The sequence below is a fragment of the Myotis daubentonii genome, chromosome 5, assembly GCF_963259705.1.
Source record: "Myotis daubentonii chromosome 5, mMyoDau2.1, whole genome shotgun sequence".
Classification (NCBI taxonomy): domain Eukaryota; kingdom Metazoa; phylum Chordata; class Mammalia; order Chiroptera; family Vespertilionidae; genus Myotis; species Myotis daubentonii.
The window spans coordinates 26738997-26758630 of NC_081844.1; the positions used below are offsets into that span (position 1 = coordinate 26738997).

A 19634-nucleotide genomic window follows, 5' to 3' on the forward strand; every position below is an offset into this window, starting at 1 on the left:
TCGGGGGATGCTCCTTGCTGAGCCTGGCGAGATACGGGATACGGGATACGGGATACGGGATACGGGATACGGGACCTCAAGTGAAAGAATTTTCAGAAACAAAAGCAACTGTGACGCAAAACTTAGCCAGGACCTTGGGGGTCAGGGAAAACAATCGCCCAGCACAGGAATTTCCTCTGCAGGCTGCGTGCAGACTGTTCTGTGGTTCTCTCTTAAAGGATCTGACAGAGCCCGGCTGGTGTGGCTCAGTGGCTGAGCGTCAACCTATGAACCAGGAGGTCATGGTTCGATTCCCAGTCAGGGCACATGCCTGGGTTGTGGGATCGGCAGGAGGCAGCCGGTCAATGATTCCCTTTCAACATTGATGTTTCTGTCTCTCTCCATCTCTCCTTTCCTCTCTGAAATCAATAAAAAATATATTAAAAAAAAAAAGATCCGAAAGAGTTGGTGTACACCAGTGATGGCAAACCTATGACAAGCGTGTCAGAGGTGACATGCAAACTCATTTTTTTGGTTGATTTTTCTTTGTTAAATGGCATTGAAATCTATAAAATAAATATAAAAAATATAAGTCTTTGTTGCAAATATCAAAAAGTTCCTACATGTGACACATCACCAGAGTTAAGTTAGGGTTTTTCAAAATGCTGACACGCCGAGCCCAAAAGGTTCGCGCCATGGTGTACACATTTCTTGAAGCCTTTACTCCATGCCACTTAACAAACAGTCTGGAATCTCCCCTCCCATCCTTGGAGGTAGGTATGGTGGTTGCACCCAATTTACAGATGGAAAACCAGAGGCACAGTAGGAGAACCTCATGCCCCCAGTCACACTGCTGAGACTTGCAGCCTGGTCTCCTGAGTCCAAAGTCAGGGCTTTTTTCTGGTGGGTGTTGTCTGTCCATTCACTAATTCATTCAGGGAGCATCCATTGAGTGCCCAGTGTGTGCCAACCACTGTGCCAAACATGACAGACACAGTGCCTGCATCCAGAGCTAAGGTATTCTTAGGGACCCAGATGTGAGAGCAGACAATGCAATTATTGGGGCCAGCTTCTTTTTAAGAACATTGGGGGACAGGGATCTCACTACCTGAAAAGCCATGTGGCTCATTATGGGTGGGCTCCTGTTGACCCCCTTATTCCTTGGGCTAGAAGTGCTCAGGCCTCGGGAGACCAGGGGGACTTCAAACCCACAGCTGTCCCATTGGGAAGTCCAGCCTTAGATCTGTATCTCTGTCTCCTCCTCCTGGGCCTGGCTTCGGGAGACAGCCACACAGATAGGGTAGCCTTCCCGGGCCGGCAGTAGCCTCTGACCCTTCACCTTTGGCCCTTTGAACACCCGAGACCCTCGAGGCATCACCAGACCCTTTTTATGTGTTTAATATGGACAAATGGAGCAGCTGGCACCAAGGTCTAGCTTCTAGAATAGGTAAGCTCATAGAGACAGAGGTAAACTAAAGGTTACCAGGGGGTGGCGGGAGAAAGTTATTCTTGCTAAATGAGTACAGAATTTCTGCTTGGGGTGATGAAAACTTTTGGAAATAGACAGTGGTGATGGTCACAAGGCATCGTGACTGTAACTAATGCCCCTGAATTGTACACTTAAAACAGTGAAAATGGCAACTTTTATGTTATATATATTACTAGAGGCCCAGTGCACGGATTCATGCACCAGTGGGGTCCCTCGGCCTGGCCTGAGCCCTCTCATAATCCGGGATCCCTCGGGGGATGTCAGACTGCCGGTTTCGGCCTGATCCCTGCAGGCAGGCCGAGGGACCCCACTGGTGCACGCCTCTAGTATGCATATAAAATCTTTAGTTAATCTCTTCCTGCCCTCCCCCACCCTTCCTGAGATTCATCAGTCTGTTTCACGTTTCCTTGCCCCTGCATTGAGCGTCTACCCCCTGGTGGCCAGTGCATGTCATAGCTACAGGTCAAAGGGTTGCTGAGGCTTTTATATATATAGATACCACAATTTTTAAAAGCACAAAAAGTCTTAAAACATCCAAGCATTATAAAAATGATAGCAACCTAGAAAGGGAAGGTCTCTTTTATTTTTTAAAAAAATTGACCATTTTAATTTTATTTATTTTTAAAGTTTTAATTGATTGTGGAGAGAGAGGAAAGGGTTTGGAGAGAGAGAGAGAGAGAGAGAGAGAGAGAGAGAGAGAGAGAGAGACCAACTGCCTCCAGCATACACCCCAACTGGGATTGAACCCACAACTTGGTCGTATGCCCTGACCGGGAATCAAACCTGAGACTCTTTGGTGTATGGGACGACACGCCAACCAACTGAGCCACACTGGCCAGGGTTATCTTATTATTATTTTAAACAATCCGCATCCTTCTTCATTATATCACACAATTTCAAGGCTTTCTGTCTGCTCTGTTCACTGGATGTCTACAGTACCTGGTACACAGTAGGAGCTCAATAAAGACCCATGGACTCTTTAGTCAGGCTTCAATGAAATGAAAAACCTGTGGAGAAACTGATATCCTCCTTCGCTGCTGGTGGGATGGGACAATGGGACAGCCACTTTGGAAAGCAGTCTGGCAGTCCCTCAGAAGGTTAAGTATGGAATTACCATATGGCCCTCGAGGCCTGCGCCCAGGAGGAATGAAAACCCACATCCCCGGAATCCTTGCGAATCCTTGCGCTTGATTATTCAGGGCACCAGTCACAATCGCCAAAAGGTGGAAACAGCCCCACGTCCCATCACAGAAGAACCGATCAGCCAGGTGTGGCCTATCCACACAGGGAATGTGATTCAGCCACAACCAGGAATGACGCTCTGACGCAGGTTACCACGGGGGTGGGCCCTGAGCACGTTTCCCCAAGTGGAAGGAGCCAGATGCAAAGGACACACGCGTTGAATTACGTCAGCCACAGGAAAGCCCAGAGGAGCGAGTTCCTGGCTGCATAGGTAGGGCTCGGGCACAAGGCACAGGAGGCAGGAGAGTGAGCGTGGAAGCGTGCAGGGTTGCTGTTGGTTTTTTGATTTGTTTTTTTGAGATGATGAAAATGCTGAAGGTTGCATGTGTCTGTGAATATACTGGAAACCATTGATTTGTCCACTTTAAATGGGGCATTGCATGGGATATGAATTATATCTGAGCTGGGTTGGGGACGGGGGAGGGAGGAGGGAGGAGGGAGGAGGGAGGAGCAAGGGAGGGAGGAGTAAGGGAGGGAGGTGGGGAGGAGGGAGGAGGGAGGAGCAAGGGAGGGAGGAGTAAGGGAGGGAGGAAAGGGGGAGGGAGGAGGGGAGAAGGGAGGAGGGAGGAGAGAAGAGGGGAGGAAGGGAGGAGGGAGGGGTAGGGGAGAGGAGGAGGGAGGAGAGGGGGAGGGAGGAGTAGGGGAGGGAGGAGAGGGGGAAGGAAGAGGGATGAGGGAGGAGACAGGAGGGGAGGAGGGGAGGAGAGGGGGAGGGAGGAGGGAGGAGGGGGGAGGGAGGAGGGGAGGAGGGAAGAAAGAGGAGAGAGGAGGGGAGGAGGGGAGGAGGGAGGAGGGAGAAGGGAAGAGGGAGGAGGGAGGAGGGAGGAGTAAGGGAGGGGGGAGGGGAGGAGGGAGGAGAGGCCCAGCCCGGAAGGCTGAGGTCAGGTCACTCAGCCCAAAGGAGTAAGCATTTCCCTGTGGCCGTACAGAAATGAGCTGTGCCCCGACTTGGCGGCCGGAAGCCAGGGAGGAGGTTCCCTCTGTGGGCTCTCCTGTGCCCCATCGGAGCTTTCCCTCCAGGGCTTGGAGCCGGCGGTGGTTCCTGCCGCCTGAGGTCTGGCCTGCATCACTGGCTCCGCTGTGGACCCCGGGCCCCTGCGACCCTCCGCTTCAGCTCAGGCACCTTCTGTGCCCGAGGGGCTTGCCTTCACTTGATTCATTTTTATTTAATTTCCTCTTTAAAGGCCCCGTCTCCAAATACAGTCCCAGGCTGGGGTCCCGGCGGGTAGGGCTTTACCATGTGAATTGGGGGGGGGGGGGCGGTTCCAATTCAGTCAGTAAAAGGAAGTGAGCCCAGGAAGAAAGGGCAGCTAGGAAAGGAGTTTTGGGGCCATTGGGACCTCTGGGAGGTAGCCCGCAGGAATGCGCCCGTAGGGAGCTGGGGATCCATTCTACAGCCGCCACCGATGCCCATCAGCCACCGACTGAGGGCTGCTTCCAGGAGGCGTTAATTTTTCAGCGTCCCCCCCCCACCCCCCCAAGCAGCCTCCAGAGAAAACTATCTGACAAAGGCGGCTGGATGTTGGAGGAGAGCCTGTGAGGACCTCAGTGGCAAGGTCTGGGTCTGCCAAACTTCTATTCACCCCTCAGCTTTCAGCGCCACCTCCACTGGTAGCCTTCCTGGATTTCCCCATCCTTTTTATTCTCGTTCATCAAACCCAGGCCCGTCTGGTCCCTGCATCTGAGCACTTAGTCCTGAGCCACATTTACCCCAAGGTCACATCAGGGGATGAATGGCCGCTGCTCTGAGTCTTGGCTTCTCTGTAAAATGGGAGTCAGGGAGAGAATAAAGCTGGACGGGATCCCAGGTGACCCCTCCACCCAGGGCAGGGTCTCTTCTCTGCCTTGGGGCCCGGCGGGGGGGGGGGGGGGGGTGGGGGACACAAACCGGATGGTTATGAGCACAGGGCTGGGCGCGCACGGGCTGGGTTCACATCCAAGCTCTGCCGTCTACCTGCTATGTGGTCTTGAAGAGGTGACCTCGCCTCTCTGAACCCTACATTGATTTGCTGAGCAGCTACTATGTGGAAGCTCTCTTCCAGGACACAGACGTAAGCAAGGCAGACAGCACACCTTCCGACATCCTCATGGCTGTGGTGGTGAGTGGAGAGGGGGAGATGGGGCGGGCGGCAACGATAAACAGATGTGTGAAATGTGAAATGTCAAGTGGAGAGATGCCCCGGGAAGAAAAACAAAGCCGGGCAGAGGGGCGCCGTGTTCTCCTGGGGGCTCAGGGAAGGTGCCTCTGGGGACGTGGCCTTTGAATAGAGCCCGAGAGAGAAGTGAGGGAGGAGCCCTGTGCGTGCCTGGGGAAGAGCATTCCAGGCAGCGGGAACAGCACGTGCCAAGGCCCTGGGCTGAATGGTGTTTGGAACAAGGAGGCTGGTGTGGCTGGAGCTGAAGGAGCCAAGGGGAGAGTGGGAGGTGGGGAGGGCAGGGAGGTGGCAAGGCAGGTGGTACAGGGCCTTGTGGGCCATCGGGAGGACTTGGGCCTTTTACCCACCCTGCGATGGTAGCCACCGAGGGGTCAGAGCAGAGGAGGGATGCGTTCTGACTCAGGTGCTCACGGCGCCCTCTGGCTGCTGCAGGGTGGATAGCGTGTGGGAGGTGAGGGCTGGGGGAGCCAGGGGACAGGGCAGAGGGGACCAAAGTCCAAGGGAAGGACCCGAGAGGGTGGGAGGCTGAGGAGGAGGAGGGAAGTGTTTAGATTCTGGCTAGATTCCAAAGGCAGAGTCCACAGGCTGAGCGCTGGGCTGTCTGTGGGGAGGCAGGGGCACCGCCTGTATCTCATACATGATCAATTATGCTTCCCTTTCCCATGCCCCTCCCGGCTAAGGAAGCTTTCCGTCACACTATCACAAACATTTGCTTTCTCCCAGCACATGAGCAGGGCAAGGCAGGGCCTCATCCTGCTAGTTTTGGCCAACCTGGTAGCTGTAACGTGACCTCTTGTTAAATCTGCTTGTCTCACCCGGCCGGCGTGGCTCGGTGGCTGAGCCTCAACCTGTGAGCCAGGAAGTCACGGTTCGATTCCCCTTCGGGGCACCTACGTGGGTTGTGGGCTCGATCCCCAGTGTGGGGGGTGCAGAAGGCAGCCGATCAATGATTCTCTCTCATCATGGATGTTTCTATCTCTGTCTCTCTCTCTCTTCCTCTCTGAAATCAATAAAAAATATGTTTTTAAAAAATCTTTCTCTGATCATCGTGATGTGAGCATCTGTTTGCAAGTTGGCACACCTTCTGGTTTTCCTTTTTTTAAAACCCCGTCATTGAGGTACGGCTGACACACAAAAAGCTGTACAAGGGATACAGTAAGAGGAGTTTGGTGGGATCCTCCTTTGGGAGTTACCTGTTCCTGTTCTTGACACATTTTCTGTATCAGGTGGGGGCTGTCTTGTTCTTGTTGATCTGCAGAAGTCCCTCACGCCTTGGTCGGTGTCAGACCTTGCAAATGTTATCTCCCATGAAACAGGCAACTGGAGGGCACGTTTAAAAAATATATTTTTTTATTGATTTCAGAGAGGAAGGGTGAGGGAGAAAGAGATAAAAACATCCATGATGAGAGAGAATCACTGATTGGCTGCCTCCTGCAAGTCCCCCACCGGGGATCGAGCCCACCGCCCGGGCATGTGCCCTTGACCGGAATCGAACCTGGGACCTTTCAGTTCGCAGGCCGACGCTCTATCCACTGAGCCAAACCGGCCAGGGCTGGTGGGCACTTTAGATTAAACAAAGGCCCCACCCCTTCTTCCTCTGCGTCTCTCTCACCTCTGCCCACTTCTCTCCACCGCCAGCCCTGGCTTTGTTCCTTCAGGCTGCCACCATCTCGTCCTTCTCACCTCCAGTCTGTCCTGTTTCAAATCACTCCCCACTTTAGGTCCAGCCAATCTTTCTAAAACAAGATTTAAAGTCTGGCTGCCTTCCTTGCCTGTTCCAAATCCTCCCAAGTCTCCCCAGTGCCCTAAAGTCTGCTTAGATCCCACCAACTTCTCCAGTTTTCTTTCTCTCCAGTTTTCACCCCCAACATGGATTAAACGTGCAGGCACACACGTACACACGCACGCACACCGCCTCTGTACTCCAGTCAAATAAAGGTCATCTGCTTTCCTGAATGCATCTCCTCCGGACCTCCGCTCATGCTGTTCCCTCTGCCTGGAAGGTCCTGCGTCTCCTGACTCCATCCAGCGCAGCCTCCAGGTCTTCGCTTAGATGGCGCCTCCTCTGAGAAGCCCTCGGCTGGGTCAGACATGGCCTCGGGGCCCCCACAGGCGTGGGATCCCTCCACGGCAGCCCTGATTACCGCCATCTGCTGTCCCTCCAGTCAGCTCCAAAACTCCAAAACATTCTCGGCCCGGCCGGTGCGGCTCAGTGGTTGAGCATCGACCTATGAACCAGGAGGTCACAGTCTGATTCCCGGTAGGGGCACATGCCCAGGTTGCAGGCTCAATCCCCAGTTGGGGCGTGCAAGAGGCAGCCAATCAATGATTCTCTTTCATCGTTGATGTTTCTAACTCTCTCTCTCTCTCTGAAATTAAAAAAAAAAAAAAAAAAAGTAAAACACTCCGAATCTCTCTCTCCATGCTGCCCCTATGGAGTCAGCCCCTCCCCGATCCCAGCAAGCACCGGTCCCTCCCACCCCCCAGCTCTGTCTTCCTGAAAATGTTATCTGAATGGCATCGTACAAAATGCAGCCTTTGCAGCCCGGCTTCTTTCACTGCAGCATAACGCATTTGAGCACAAAGCTTTGTTGCTTGTATCAGTAGTTTGTTCCATTTTGTTACTGACGAATATCCGATTGTGCAGATGGACTCTAACTTTTTATGTTTTTATTGATTTTAGGGAGAGAAGAAGGGAGAGGGAGGGAGAGAAACAAACATCGGTTGGCTTCTCTCGCACACCCCCTGCTAGGGATCGAGCCTGTCACCCGAGCATGTGCCCTGCCTGGGAATCGAACCCGCCGCCTTTGGTGCGTGGGATGACGCTCAACCAACTGAGCTACCCCGGTCAGGGCCCTAATTTGTTTCACATTCACCCAGTGAAGGACACTGGGTTGTTTCCAGTTATTGGTGATTGTGCATCAAGCTGTTATAAGCATCCATGCACAGACTTTTATGAGACTGTACATCTTCATTTCTAACTCCACCGCAGTGGGATTGCTGGGTCACATGGTTGCATCGGAGGGGTCCTGTTTCTTTGCAAACTCACCAGCACTTGGGGTTGTCAGTACTTTTAGTTTAGCCATTCTGACAGGTGTGAAAGGAAAGTGCTTTAAGGCTGGCATTGTGAGCTGAAGGCAGGATTCAAACCCCAGCATCTGAGCGTCTATCCACTGTGTGGTGCTGCCTCTATGTCTAGGCAGAGCCATTTTCTAGAAACAAAGGCAGTAACCGGAGTTCCGGTCAAGATGGCAGAGTAGGCCTAGCTGGTTTGGCTCAGTGGATAGAGTGTCAGCCTGCGGACTGCAGGGTCCCAGGTTCGATTCCGGTCAAGGGCACATGCCCGGGTTGTGGGTTCAATCCCCAGTCGGGGCGTGCAGGAGGCAGCCAATCAATGACCCTCTCTCATCACTGATGTTTCTATCTCTCTTCCCTCGCCCTTCCTCTCTGAGATCAATAAAAATATATTTTTTTAAAAAATGGCAGAGTAGGTGTATGCTGTGCCCACCTCCTCCTACAACCACTTCAAAATTACAACTAAATTATAGAACAATCAACCTGGAGAACCATCTGAAAACTAGACAAACAGAAGTCCTATAACTAAGAAAATAAAGAAGAAGCCATGTTGGGACTGGGAAAAAAAACACACAAAAAAACAAATCTCAAAATCAGCTCATAGCCAGCAATCGGGATAAAAATTTCCTTGAGAAAAAAAAAAAAAAGGAAGTAGCTGAGCTGAGAAAATGCGGTCCACAGAAGGTGGAGTTTTGTTGAAATCGGTGCTGCCTGCTCCAAAGGGTTGTGCTAAGGAGAAAACGCCACAGGCAGAGTCAGAGCAAGAAAACTATCACATGATCTCACTCACATGTGGAGTCTAATGAACAAAATAAGCGGATGAATAGAATAGACCCAGAGACGGGACGCATGGAACAGACCGGAATCTCAGAGGGAAGGCGGGGGAGGGTGGGTGGGTGGAAAGTGATCAATGGAAGAACTTGTATGCATATATGCATAACCCATGGACACAGACAATAGGGTGCTGAAGGCCTGGGGCGGGGTTGGGGGGGCTAGAAGGGGTCATTGGGGGAAAGAGGGAAACCTAGGTAACTCTTTCAACAATAAAGATTTAGTTTAAAAAAAAAACGGCAACAACACAGGCAGGAGGGCAAGGTTTTGGTGCAAGAGGTGGCTCTGGTTCAAACCCAAACTCCGCTGCTCCTCAGCTGGGTGGCTCGAGGCCCCTGGGACCTAGCAGGTGAACAGATCTCAGAAGTCCCACGACACGGAGGCGAGGTCAGGGTGTTCCCTGGAGCCCTGGCCAGTCGGTGAGAAAGTTCCTGTAACGTTCGCCTCAGCTCCTCGCAGTCGACTAGCACTTGGGCTCCGGTGGTGGAAGAGGTGGCCTGGGACAGCGGTTGCCAACCTTCCGGACCTCCCGGACCCCCGGTGGTCCGCAGACCCCCGCATGGCGACCGCTGGCCTGGGAAACTCCGACGGAGACACAGTCATGGTAGGGGTCAGTCCGGGGGGAGCCAGAGAGGCTGAGGACTCTGGGGACTGGGGGCAGCTCCGTGGCCTCAGATCGTCCATCCACCAAAAGGGATGGAGACTGTGCACCCACATTGCAGCCTGAGTGAGGACGGAGATGATGCGTTAGTGTCCCTTCCTGGAAAAAGAGAGGAGGTCTCAAGTCATGAGAAGATACGCAGGAGCCTTACATGCAGGTTGCTGGGTCAAAGAAGCCGGTCTGAAAAGGCTGCACATCGTATGATTCCAACCATGTCACATCTGGAGAAGGCAAAACTGTGGGGGGCAGTGGTCCCAGGGATTGGGGGAGTTGATGGGGGAGCACAGAGGAGTTTTAGGGCGGTGGAAGTATTCTGTGACACTGTGGATACATGTCATTATACATTTGTCCAAACCCACGGAATGTACAACACCAAGGGTGAAGCTTAATGCGGACTACCAATGTTAATGAGTAATATATCAATTTCGCTTCGTCAGTTATAACAAATGTACCTCACTCAAGCAAGATGTTAATAATAGAGGAAACTGTGGGTGGGTGGGGGTGAGAGAACATATGGGAACTTTCTGTATTATCTGCTCAATTTTCTGTGAACGGAAACATCTCTAAAAAAACATCTATTCATTAAAAAAGAAAAGAAAGGAAAGTGTCTTTCCTGCCCTTTACCCCAACCTCATTATTTTCTTGGAATTCTTTGAAGAGGATTCCTAGAAAATCAAGTAAATATGGGTAGATACATAATTCCCAAATACACAAAAAACAGTTTTCTATACACCCGGTTTTGCACCCTGTTTTTCTCATTCCTACCCATTCCATGCACTGCATGCATAGATATCATTCTCATTTTTTAAAATATGTTTATTGATTTCAGAGAGGAAGGGAGAGGGAGAGAGAGATAGAAACATCAATGATGAGAGAGAATCATTGATCGGCTGCCTCCTGCACGCCCCCCCACTGGGGATCGAGCCTGCAACCCAGGCATGTGCCCTTGACAGGAATCGAACCCAGGACTCTTCAGTCTGCAGGCCGATGCTCAATCCATTGAGCCAAACCGGGTAGGGCCGTTCTCATTGTTTTTTAAAAAACATATTTTTTAATTGATTTCAGAAAGGAAGGGAGAGGGAGAGAGAGATAGGATCATCAATGATGAGAGAGAAACATCAAATTGATCAGCTGCCTCCTGCACCCGCCCCCGCCCCTCCCCCCCACACACACACTGGGGATCGAGCCCACAACCCAGGCATGTGCCTGACTGGGAGTTGAACCATGACCTCCTGTTCATAGGTGGACGCTAAACCATTGAGCCATACTGGCCGGGCTGTTTCTTTTATAGAAACACAATTCTCGTTCTTTTTCACAGCTGCATAGTATTCCACGGTGCAGAGAGTGTGGAGCCAGCCCCACGTAGTCATTACCACTCTTAGCTGTTTAGTCAACACCACCACAAATGTCCCCGTCATTTGCTATATAAAGACTAGAATTCTAGAAGTGGACATTCTCTGTCCAAGGGTTTATAGGTTTTCGTGTGTTTGTTTTTTGGTTAATCCTACCTGATGTGAGAGAGACACATCGATTGGTTGCTTCCTGCATGTGCCCTGATTGGGGCCAGGGATCGAGCCTGCAACCCAGTATGTGCTCTTGACTGGAATCGAACCCGGGACACTTCAGCCCGAGGGCTAACGCTCTACCTACTGAGCTAAACCAGCTAGGGCCAAGAGTTTGTAAGTTTGCAATTTTGAAACATCTGGCTGCTTTGTCCTGCATTTGACATTTACTTAAGGACAGCTCTGCCCGTGATGGACGTGAGAACTGTATCTTCCTGAAACAAACCAGAAGGTGCCCTTGCCCACCACCCCTCCCCTGCTCCCCACTCTCCGCAGGGCTATGCCCAGGCCCCTACTGGGAGGCCTTGCGGGACCTGGGCCTGAAAACCCACCCCCTTGAGTCCCACCCTCTCCTCCCTGTCCCCCCACCCCCACCCCCACGTGGGCGACTTCTCCTCTCGATTTTTGCCGTGTTGGTCCCTCTACCGGACACTCCTCCCTTTTTGATTCTGCCTGGTTGACACCCACTTGAATTTAGGCCTCATATCCTTCCAGAAGCCCCTATGCCTGGCATACAGCAGGTGCTCAATAAATGCTGGTAGAATGAATGAATGAATGAATGAATGAGGGGGAATGGGGAAGGGACAGGCTTATGGGGCGGATGAGGGTTCTGTAGGCCACAGGGAGGGCATGTCTCCCTCTTGGGGCAATGTGGAACCATAGCAGGCTTTTTTTTTTTTTTAATATATATATATTTTATTGATTTTTTTTTTTTTTTTTTTTTTTACAGAGAGGAAGGGAGAGGGATCAGCTGCCTCCTACACACCCCCTACTAGGGATGTGCCCGCAACCAAGGTACATGCCCTTGACCAGAATCGAACCTGAGACCCTTCAGTCCACAGGCCCACGCTCTATCCACTGAGCCAAACCGGTCAGGGCCCATAGCAGGTTTAAGGAGGGGAGAGGATGTTGGGAAAATTCCTCTAATTTACAGGGGCACCTTTTGGTGCCACGGGGCCCTCAACAGTGAAAGTTTGTAATCACATAAAATACAACACCTTGATGGGAACGGAAACCTATTAGAAGCCCATTACCTTGGGCTACAGTTATCGAAATGCGTTTTAATTGTGATGAAATGTGTGCATCTTTCTAAACACTAAATAGTGAGGCAAAGCGGCAAGTCTAATGACTGCTGGCATTAGAAGCCGGGTGGGTGAGCGTGAGCGATGCTAGCTTTTCTCCTCCAAGTTCATGGCCCCCCTGAATTCTATTTGCAGACTCTTGGGTATCTGGGGACCTTGATGAAAACTCTCCAAATGCTGGGATGTGGTGAGAACCCCCGGAAAATGAGCAGACTAGACAGAGGTGTCACCGAGAGGGAGAGGAGTGATTTCCAGGGATAATGCATGAGCATCCAGACAAGAGACAGGGGACAGGCAGCCGGGCCATCTGTCCAAAGACAAACAGGAAGCCTGCGGCCTGCCCCTCTGGCCTGTCTGGGCCCAGCCTTTGTGCTTTAAACTCCCAAAGGCAGGACACCCCCAGCTGCTTCCAGCTTCCTTCCCCGGCTCCAGCTGGCTCCGGAAGCCACAGGAAAAACAATCTGACAGGCAGCACCTCCCCAGCTTCTGTGCTCAGTGTCTCCTGGGTTCTGTGCTCTCCCGACAACACCTCATGGGCCCCCATCACCGTCCTGTAGGGCCAGCTCCGAGGGGACCACACGAACATCACAGAGCAGGAAGCGGAGGCCCCACACGGCCCCAGGTCACCCAGCCTGCAATCGAGGACTCTTTGAACTCTAAGTCCTGCTTCTGACTGTTCTTACTCTGAGTTCACCCCTGACGGCCAGACACTCATTCATTCATTCACTCACTCATTCATTCACTCACTCATTCATTCACTCACTCATTCATTCATTCACTCACTCATTCATTCACTCATTCATTCATTCACTCATTCATTCACTCACTCATTCATTCATTCACTCATTCACTCACTCATTCATTCACTCATTCATTCATTCACTCACTCATTCATTCACTCATTCATTCACTCACTCATTCATTCATTCACTCACTCACTCACTCATTCATTCATTCACTCATTCATTCATCAAGTGATTCACCAAGTTGTCAAAATGCATCTGAAGAACCAGGAGAGAGGTTGCCCTGAACACAGCAGACCCAGTTCAAGTCCTATGACTCCAATGTGTGATCTTGGGCCAGTGGCTGCTCCTCTCTTAGCCTCAGTTTCCTGAGTCTGTAAGTTGAGGGCCTGGGTGATGGCCCACCTCTGAAGTCAGTCGGAGCCTGCCCACAGCAGGTGCTCATGAGACGCTTGTTGAATGGATGTCTTGCAGCCTTTGCCCCCACCCCACCTTATCTTCTTACTCTCCTCACTCCCCTCACCTTGTGGTGAGAGGGTTCCGTGCCCATGGGCAGGAGAGCTGGGGGCAGGACAAGTGCCCTGGGCTGACTGGTCCTGCTATCCCCACTGTGAGCACCAAGCGGCAGGGAGCACCCCTATTCCGCCCCCACTCCCCATCTTCCTGGCCATCTACCATCGGTGCCCCTCAGTTTGGGAAGCTGAGGAATTGGTCCCTCTGCCACCAGGCTGGCTTCTCCCACCACACCGAAGGTGGAAATGGGAGGCACCCTGGGAGAGGAAGGCATCAGGGTCCTCTGGCCCCTGGACTTCTGCCCCACTCTGCCTCACTCATCCTATTATTGAGTACCTGCTGTATGCACAGCCCTCTGCTAAGTGCTGGGGACACAGCATTGAATAAGACAGAAAATCCTTGCCCTGATGGAGTTGACATTTGAGTGGGATAACGATACCACCTCAGGAGCAGGAGGTGACCACTGAGGGTGGTCAGGGCTGTGATGGGAAAAGCCAGGGGCTTGCGGGAGGGGCCAGGGGAGCCCCTGACTCAGCTTGGGCAGGGGAGAGAGGTCGTTAAGGAAGGCTTCTGAGAGGCATGAAACCTGAGGAATGAATAGAAGTTCTTTCAGGTACAGAGTAGGGGAAACTGTGCTCCAGGCAGAGGGCACGCGGCCTGTGCAAAGTTCTGGAAGCAGCTGCAAACCCCCTTACCCCCAGCGTGTGTGCGCCCAGAAAGATGAAAAAGCACATTTTAATGCTACACTGATTGAAATTGTGAGTTCCTGGAGCAAGCACTGTGTAACAGATGAGGAAAACAGGAGGGGCCAGAAATAGATATTATGGACACCAATCATGTGCCAGGTGCTGGGAGCTCTGCCTAGCCACCTGGACCCAGTGTGATGGGGCTGTGATGGGGGATGCACAGGCAGCTGTGGGAGGCAGGGATACCCAAGGTGAGACTTAATGGATGGAGAAGGCGTCAGATGAGGAGTGGGTGGAACAACATTCTAGGTGGAGGGAACAGCGTTGGACAACATTGGTGTGAAGGGAGATGGTCTTCAGCTCCACTCCATTGACCACACAGACGTTCAACTTACCAGCAAGTTGATCTTCCAAAACCCACCCACTTCTGGCCACCTTCTTGGCCCACTCCCTCCGAGCCCAGGCGCCCCCCACCTGGACCAGTGCAGCCCCTCCTCCCGGGTCTGCAGGTTCCCACTCTCACACACAATCTGTCCTCCCACAGCAGCCATAGGAGGCCAAAGTCCCCACCGAGCTTGGCCTCTGTTTGAGCAGCTGTCGAGGTCACCCCAGCCCCGCCCAGCTGAGTCAGACCTGCGCATAGCCTGGAGAGGAACTGCCTCGCCAATCAGGTCTGGCAGGCACCAGGGCAGGTACTGGGCTCCAGGCGGCTGGGCAGGGCCTTTACTTGGAGGGATCATTGCAGCCATGTTTCCACCAAGACAGGGCCTGGAGCCTCTGGGCTTACAGCTCCCACTGGCTCTGGTGTGGAGTCAGCCCCCACAAGGCCTGGCGCGCGGTGTTCCCAAGTCCACGCCTCCTGCTGTGTCTGCCCTGAGCCCTCATGAAGCAGACAAGGAGACAGACACGGAAAGGTCAGAAGATTTACCCTGGGTCACGCCGCCTGGCCCAGACTGGGACCCGGCTGGTATTTAGAAGCCATGTGGGGTCAGGTTCCCGGGTCACCATCTGACACTGATTCACTGGGCGAAATGCAGCAAGTCACTCTGCTCTCTGGGCCTCATTTTCCTCATCCGTAAAAGGGGGATGAGGACGGCACCCACACGTGGGAAGGGGAACGGCACGTGCAAAGGTCCTGAGGTAGAGCTGTGTCCGACTGTTCAGAGGAACATTGAGGAAGTGAGCAGCAGTGGAGTGACTGAGGGAGAGAGTAGGAGGAGGGGGGACAGGGGCAGATCATGCAGGGCCTTTGGCTTTTATACTGAATGAGGTGGGAGCCAGGGAGGATTCGAAGCTGAGGAGGGACATGACCTGACTTGGGTGTTTCCAGGCTCCTTCTGACCGCTGAGGAGTTAACGCACTGTGGGGGCTGAGGGCAGGAACCAGGAGACCAGGTACGGTGAGCTGGACTGGAACTAGGCAGAGGGGAGGGGAGAAATCCGCCAACCTTTACTCATCTCCATATTTCCGGCCCACTTTGGCTCCCAGCAGCCTGAGAAGTGAGGCAGGGACTTCGGCCTGGGAGGCTGAAGGTTGGGGTGAGGGGTAGGCACAGCAGGGCGTGATGGGCGGGGTCACACCTGGCGTCTCCCACGCCGAAGTGGCTGGACCACTTGGGCAGGTGCGTGGGCTGCTGACACACATGTGCACGTGTCACATGCCACCCTGGGAGCCACCCTGCTGGGCCCTCGCTGGGCTGGGGCAAGTGGTCGGGTATGAGGGTTCCCCTTCCATCCAGGCATCCCTCCTGTGGGCTCAGGATCTGACACTGACCTACAGGGCGACAGGGGCAAGTCACTCTGCTTCTCTGGGCCTCAGTTTCCTCATCTGGAAAAGGGGGATAATGACAGCACCCGTACACTGAAGAGGGAATAACACAAGCCAAGGCCCTGAGCACAGCTGTGCCCTAGTATTTTTCAGCCTCAAATTCTCGCTAGGGCCTTGGCCCGATAGCTCAGTTGGTTAGAGCGTCATCCTGATACACCAGTCAAGGTTGCGGGTTTGATCCCCAGTCAGGACACACACAAGAATCAACCAGTGAATGCATAAATAAGTGGAACAACAAATCAATGTTTCTCTCTCTCTCTCTCTCCCTTCCTCTCGCGCTCTCTCTAAAAATCAATTTAAAAAATCTTGCCGAAACCAGTTTGGCTCAGTGGATAGAGCGTCAGCCTGCGGACTGAGAGGTCCCGGGTTCGATTCCGGTCAAGGGCATGTACCTGGGTTGCGGGCATATCCCCGGTGAGGGATGTGCAGGAGGCAGCTGATCGATGTTTCTCTCTCATCGATGTTTCTAACTCTCTCTATCTCTCTCCCTTCCTCTCTGTGAAAAATCAATAAAATATATTTTAAAAAAAATCTTTAGCCGTGGCTGGTGTGGCTCAGTTGGTTGAACATCGTCCCATGCAACGAGAGGTCGCTGGTTTGATTTCGGGTCAGGGCACATGCCCTGGCTCGGTCCCCGGTGGGTGTATGCAGGAGGCAGCAGATGGATGTTTCTCTCTCTCTTTAAAAACAAAACAAAACAAAAAAACAAATCAATAAAAACATACTTTAGATAAAAACGTTTAAAAAAAATCTCCCTCGGACTGGAGCTGGGTCACCAAGAGGAAGAATCCGCCTGTGCAAGGCGTGGAGGTGAGCAAGGGACTGGCGCATCCGGAGGGTGAGGGGGTGGGAGAACCCTCCAAAACTGCTGGGGGGGGGGGGGGGAGGTGGCGCCCGGGGTGGGGCTGGGAGAGGGGCCATGGCGGGGAGGGGGGTAGTGTTGAGACCACAGATTAACCAAGACAACCCCACATTCTCCTCCCAGTGGAGGCTGCACAGCCGTCCAGCCCCCTCGACGGGCTCATTCAGGTCCCACCACCAGACGTCCTGACTCACGTCTGCAGGCCATTGGGAGGACCGCTGCCCCCCGCCCCGTCCCCCCTTACCCCAGACTGGGGCGTATCCCGTGGAGCCTCAGAGACCCTGGTGATCACTCAGGCCTGGGCTCCGTTTATTCACCTGTAAAATGGGAGCAATGAGTTCCTGCCGTCTGTGAATGCAGGGCTGTGCTTAATAAACGCCGAGATTATACTGATGATGGCGACTACTAGTTAAATGGCAGAAAGAGCCTCCCCTGGAGTCCGAGCCCCCCCCCGACCCCCCACCCCGGCGTCAGTCCGGGCGCCGCTCTCCGCCTCCCCCCCAGCCTCAGTTTCCCCAGCCCAGCCCCAGGGAGCGGGGTGGCCGGGGACGGGCGCCCCCTGGCCGGCAGGGGCAGCACCGAGCGGAGCGGCCCGGGGCCTCCGGAAGGGCCCCGCCCCCGCCCGGCCCCGCCCCGCCCGGCCCGGCTGCCCAGATCCAGGAGGCGGCGGCGGTGGCCACGACCCGGACGGTGCGCGCGGCGGCGGCGGAGGGACCGGGACGCCATGGCGGCCGCCGAGCGCCGCGCCTTCGCGCACAAGATCAACAGGTAGCGCGGCCGCCGGGTCCCCTCCTGGCGGCCCCACGTGCGTGCGCCCCGCCCCGCCCCGGGGTCCGGCCCACCCCGGCCCGGGCGCCCCCCGTCCCAGCCCCTTCCGCCTTCGCCGGGGCCGCCGGGGCCGGGGGAGGCGGGAGGGCGGCGGGGTCCCGGCTGGGGGTCGCGTCCGGGCGGCGGGCGGGATGGCGGCCGAGGTCCACCCTCCGAGCCGTGGGACCCGGGGGCGTGGCCCGGGGGCCTTCCTGGAGGCGGCGGTGCAGGGAAGGCTGGGGCCGGCGTCCTCGGCATCGCCTCCGGCATCCTGGCCTCCCCCGGTCCCCGATCGAGGGTTCGGGAGTGGGGGGCAGCCTTTCTGTCCATCCTGTGTCCGGTTTGGAGCCGGGAGTTCGGACCCGGGATTGCGCTCCTGGCACCTTTGAGTCCCGTGGAGAAGTTTCCCGTGCGCCCCGCTCCCCGGGGTCCCGTGCCCAGCTGTCGGAGGCGTGAGAGACAGCTGTGGGTGTCCCCCCGCCCGGCCTCAGGCCGTCCTAGCACCGGCCGGACGGGCTGGGATGGATGGGGATTGAATGGAGGGAGTGGGGGCTGGGGACGGGCCAGCTGGTGGGCAGACGGGGGAGGGGGCAGGCACCAGGCGCTGGGGGATCCATTTCCGCGACTGGAGACTGTGAGCCGCCCGGGAGAGGGGTGGGCGCCGGCCCGGGAGAGGGATGGGGGCCGGTGCTCAGTGGTCCTCTCACAGGGGACCTGACCCCAGTGAAAAAGCCACCCTGCAGGGGTCGGCACTTGCCTGATGGAGACACAGGGAAGAGCTCACCCACCCTTGGGAGCAGAGACAGTAGGGGGTACAGACTAGAAGCACAAAGTCGGTCATTTATTAGTGACAAGTGCTATGGGGACACACAAGGCAGAGAAGGGAGGTGGGGAGGGTGGGGGTTAGATATGGGAGGTGGGGAGGGTGGGGGTTAGATATGGGAGGTTGGGAGGGTGGGGGTTGGGTATGGGAGGTGGGGAGGGTGGGGGTTGGGTATGGGAGGTGGGGAGGGTGGGGGTTGGGTATGGGAGGTGGGGAGGGTGGGGGTTATGTTAGATAGGGGAGGTGGGCCAGGAATGCCTGGGTGAGAAGGTGACATTTGAACAAATATCCGAAGGAGGCCAGGAAGGGGTCCCTGCTGTATGTGGGAGGAGGGTCCGGACACAGGGAAGGGCAGTGCAAAGGCCCTGTGTGTTCGCAAAGGCAGCGTGTGCTCACAGGGCATCGGCGACCAGCCGGGCTGCGGAGAGTGAGGAAGGGACAGTGGCAGCAGATCCCACGGGGCCTTGCGGGCTGTGGGGGGACTTTAACTTTTATCCTGAACGAGGTGGGACCCATGAAGGGTTCTAAACAGAGACGTGACCTGGTGTCCCCGGGGCCGTTTTTATGTCTGTCATCTCTGTGTCTCGAACCGTCTCTCTGTTTTGGAACTTTGATGTCTCTGAGCCTGTTTCTTTGCCTTTCAGCCCCTTCCGCCCTGTGAGTGAGGGGGGTCCTGGGTCCCACCCTGGGAAACAGATGCTACAGAACCCAGAGTAAGAAGAGCAGAGAGAGGTCCTGGGGCCCCAGTGAACCACAAGCAAACGGCTCGAGTCTTCCAGCTTCTCTCTGATGAGGTCTCCAGAGCTGTCAGTGGACACCCAGGTGTCCTACATGCTCAGATCTGGGCCTGTCTTCCTTCCTTCCTTCCTTCCTTCCTTCCTTCCTTCCTTCCTTCCTTCCTTCCACAAATACCATATTAACCTGAGCATAAGACAGTCCCCCAGTTTCCTAATGAACAGATTCTAGAAAAAAAACAAGATTTTGAATGACAACCTAAAAGTCCAAACTCTTGTGAATGTTCATAATATGGACAAATGTTCTTGGATGCAATACAACTTGTTCATTTTTTTCACTTGTACTATTTAAAATAAAATACAGTATAGAAGGGTGATAGTGACCAGCACTTACAATAATGCTTATCACATGCTTATCTCCATCTGGGATGTTAATTGTTTATAACCAGAGAAACTGAGACTCAACGTGGTTAGGTCATTGCAGAGTCCTAATGGGGTGTGTGGCTCCAGAGCCCAGAGCAGCCGTGGGAACGGTGCCTCTTTCTGTATCTCTAAGGTGTCT

The 19634-nt window shown here is 54.2% G+C and overlaps 1 protein-coding gene across 5 annotated transcripts in view; it reads left to right on the top strand.

Annotated features, from left to right (window-relative positions):
• The first annotated feature begins 17346 nt into the window (after positions 1-17346).
• Positions 17347-19634, top strand: part of DOCK6 (dedicator of cytokinesis 6) — a 44952-nt gene continuing 42664 nt past the window's right edge. For all 5 annotated transcript variants that reach the window (XM_059696755.1, XM_059696756.1, XM_059696757.1 and 2 more), the window contains exon 1: positions 17347-17476. In XM_059696755.1, coding sequence (XP_059552738.1) covers positions 17433-17476 — 44 coding nt within the window. In that variant the 5' untranslated portion in view covers positions 17347-17432. The remainder of the gene's footprint in view (positions 17477-19634) is intronic.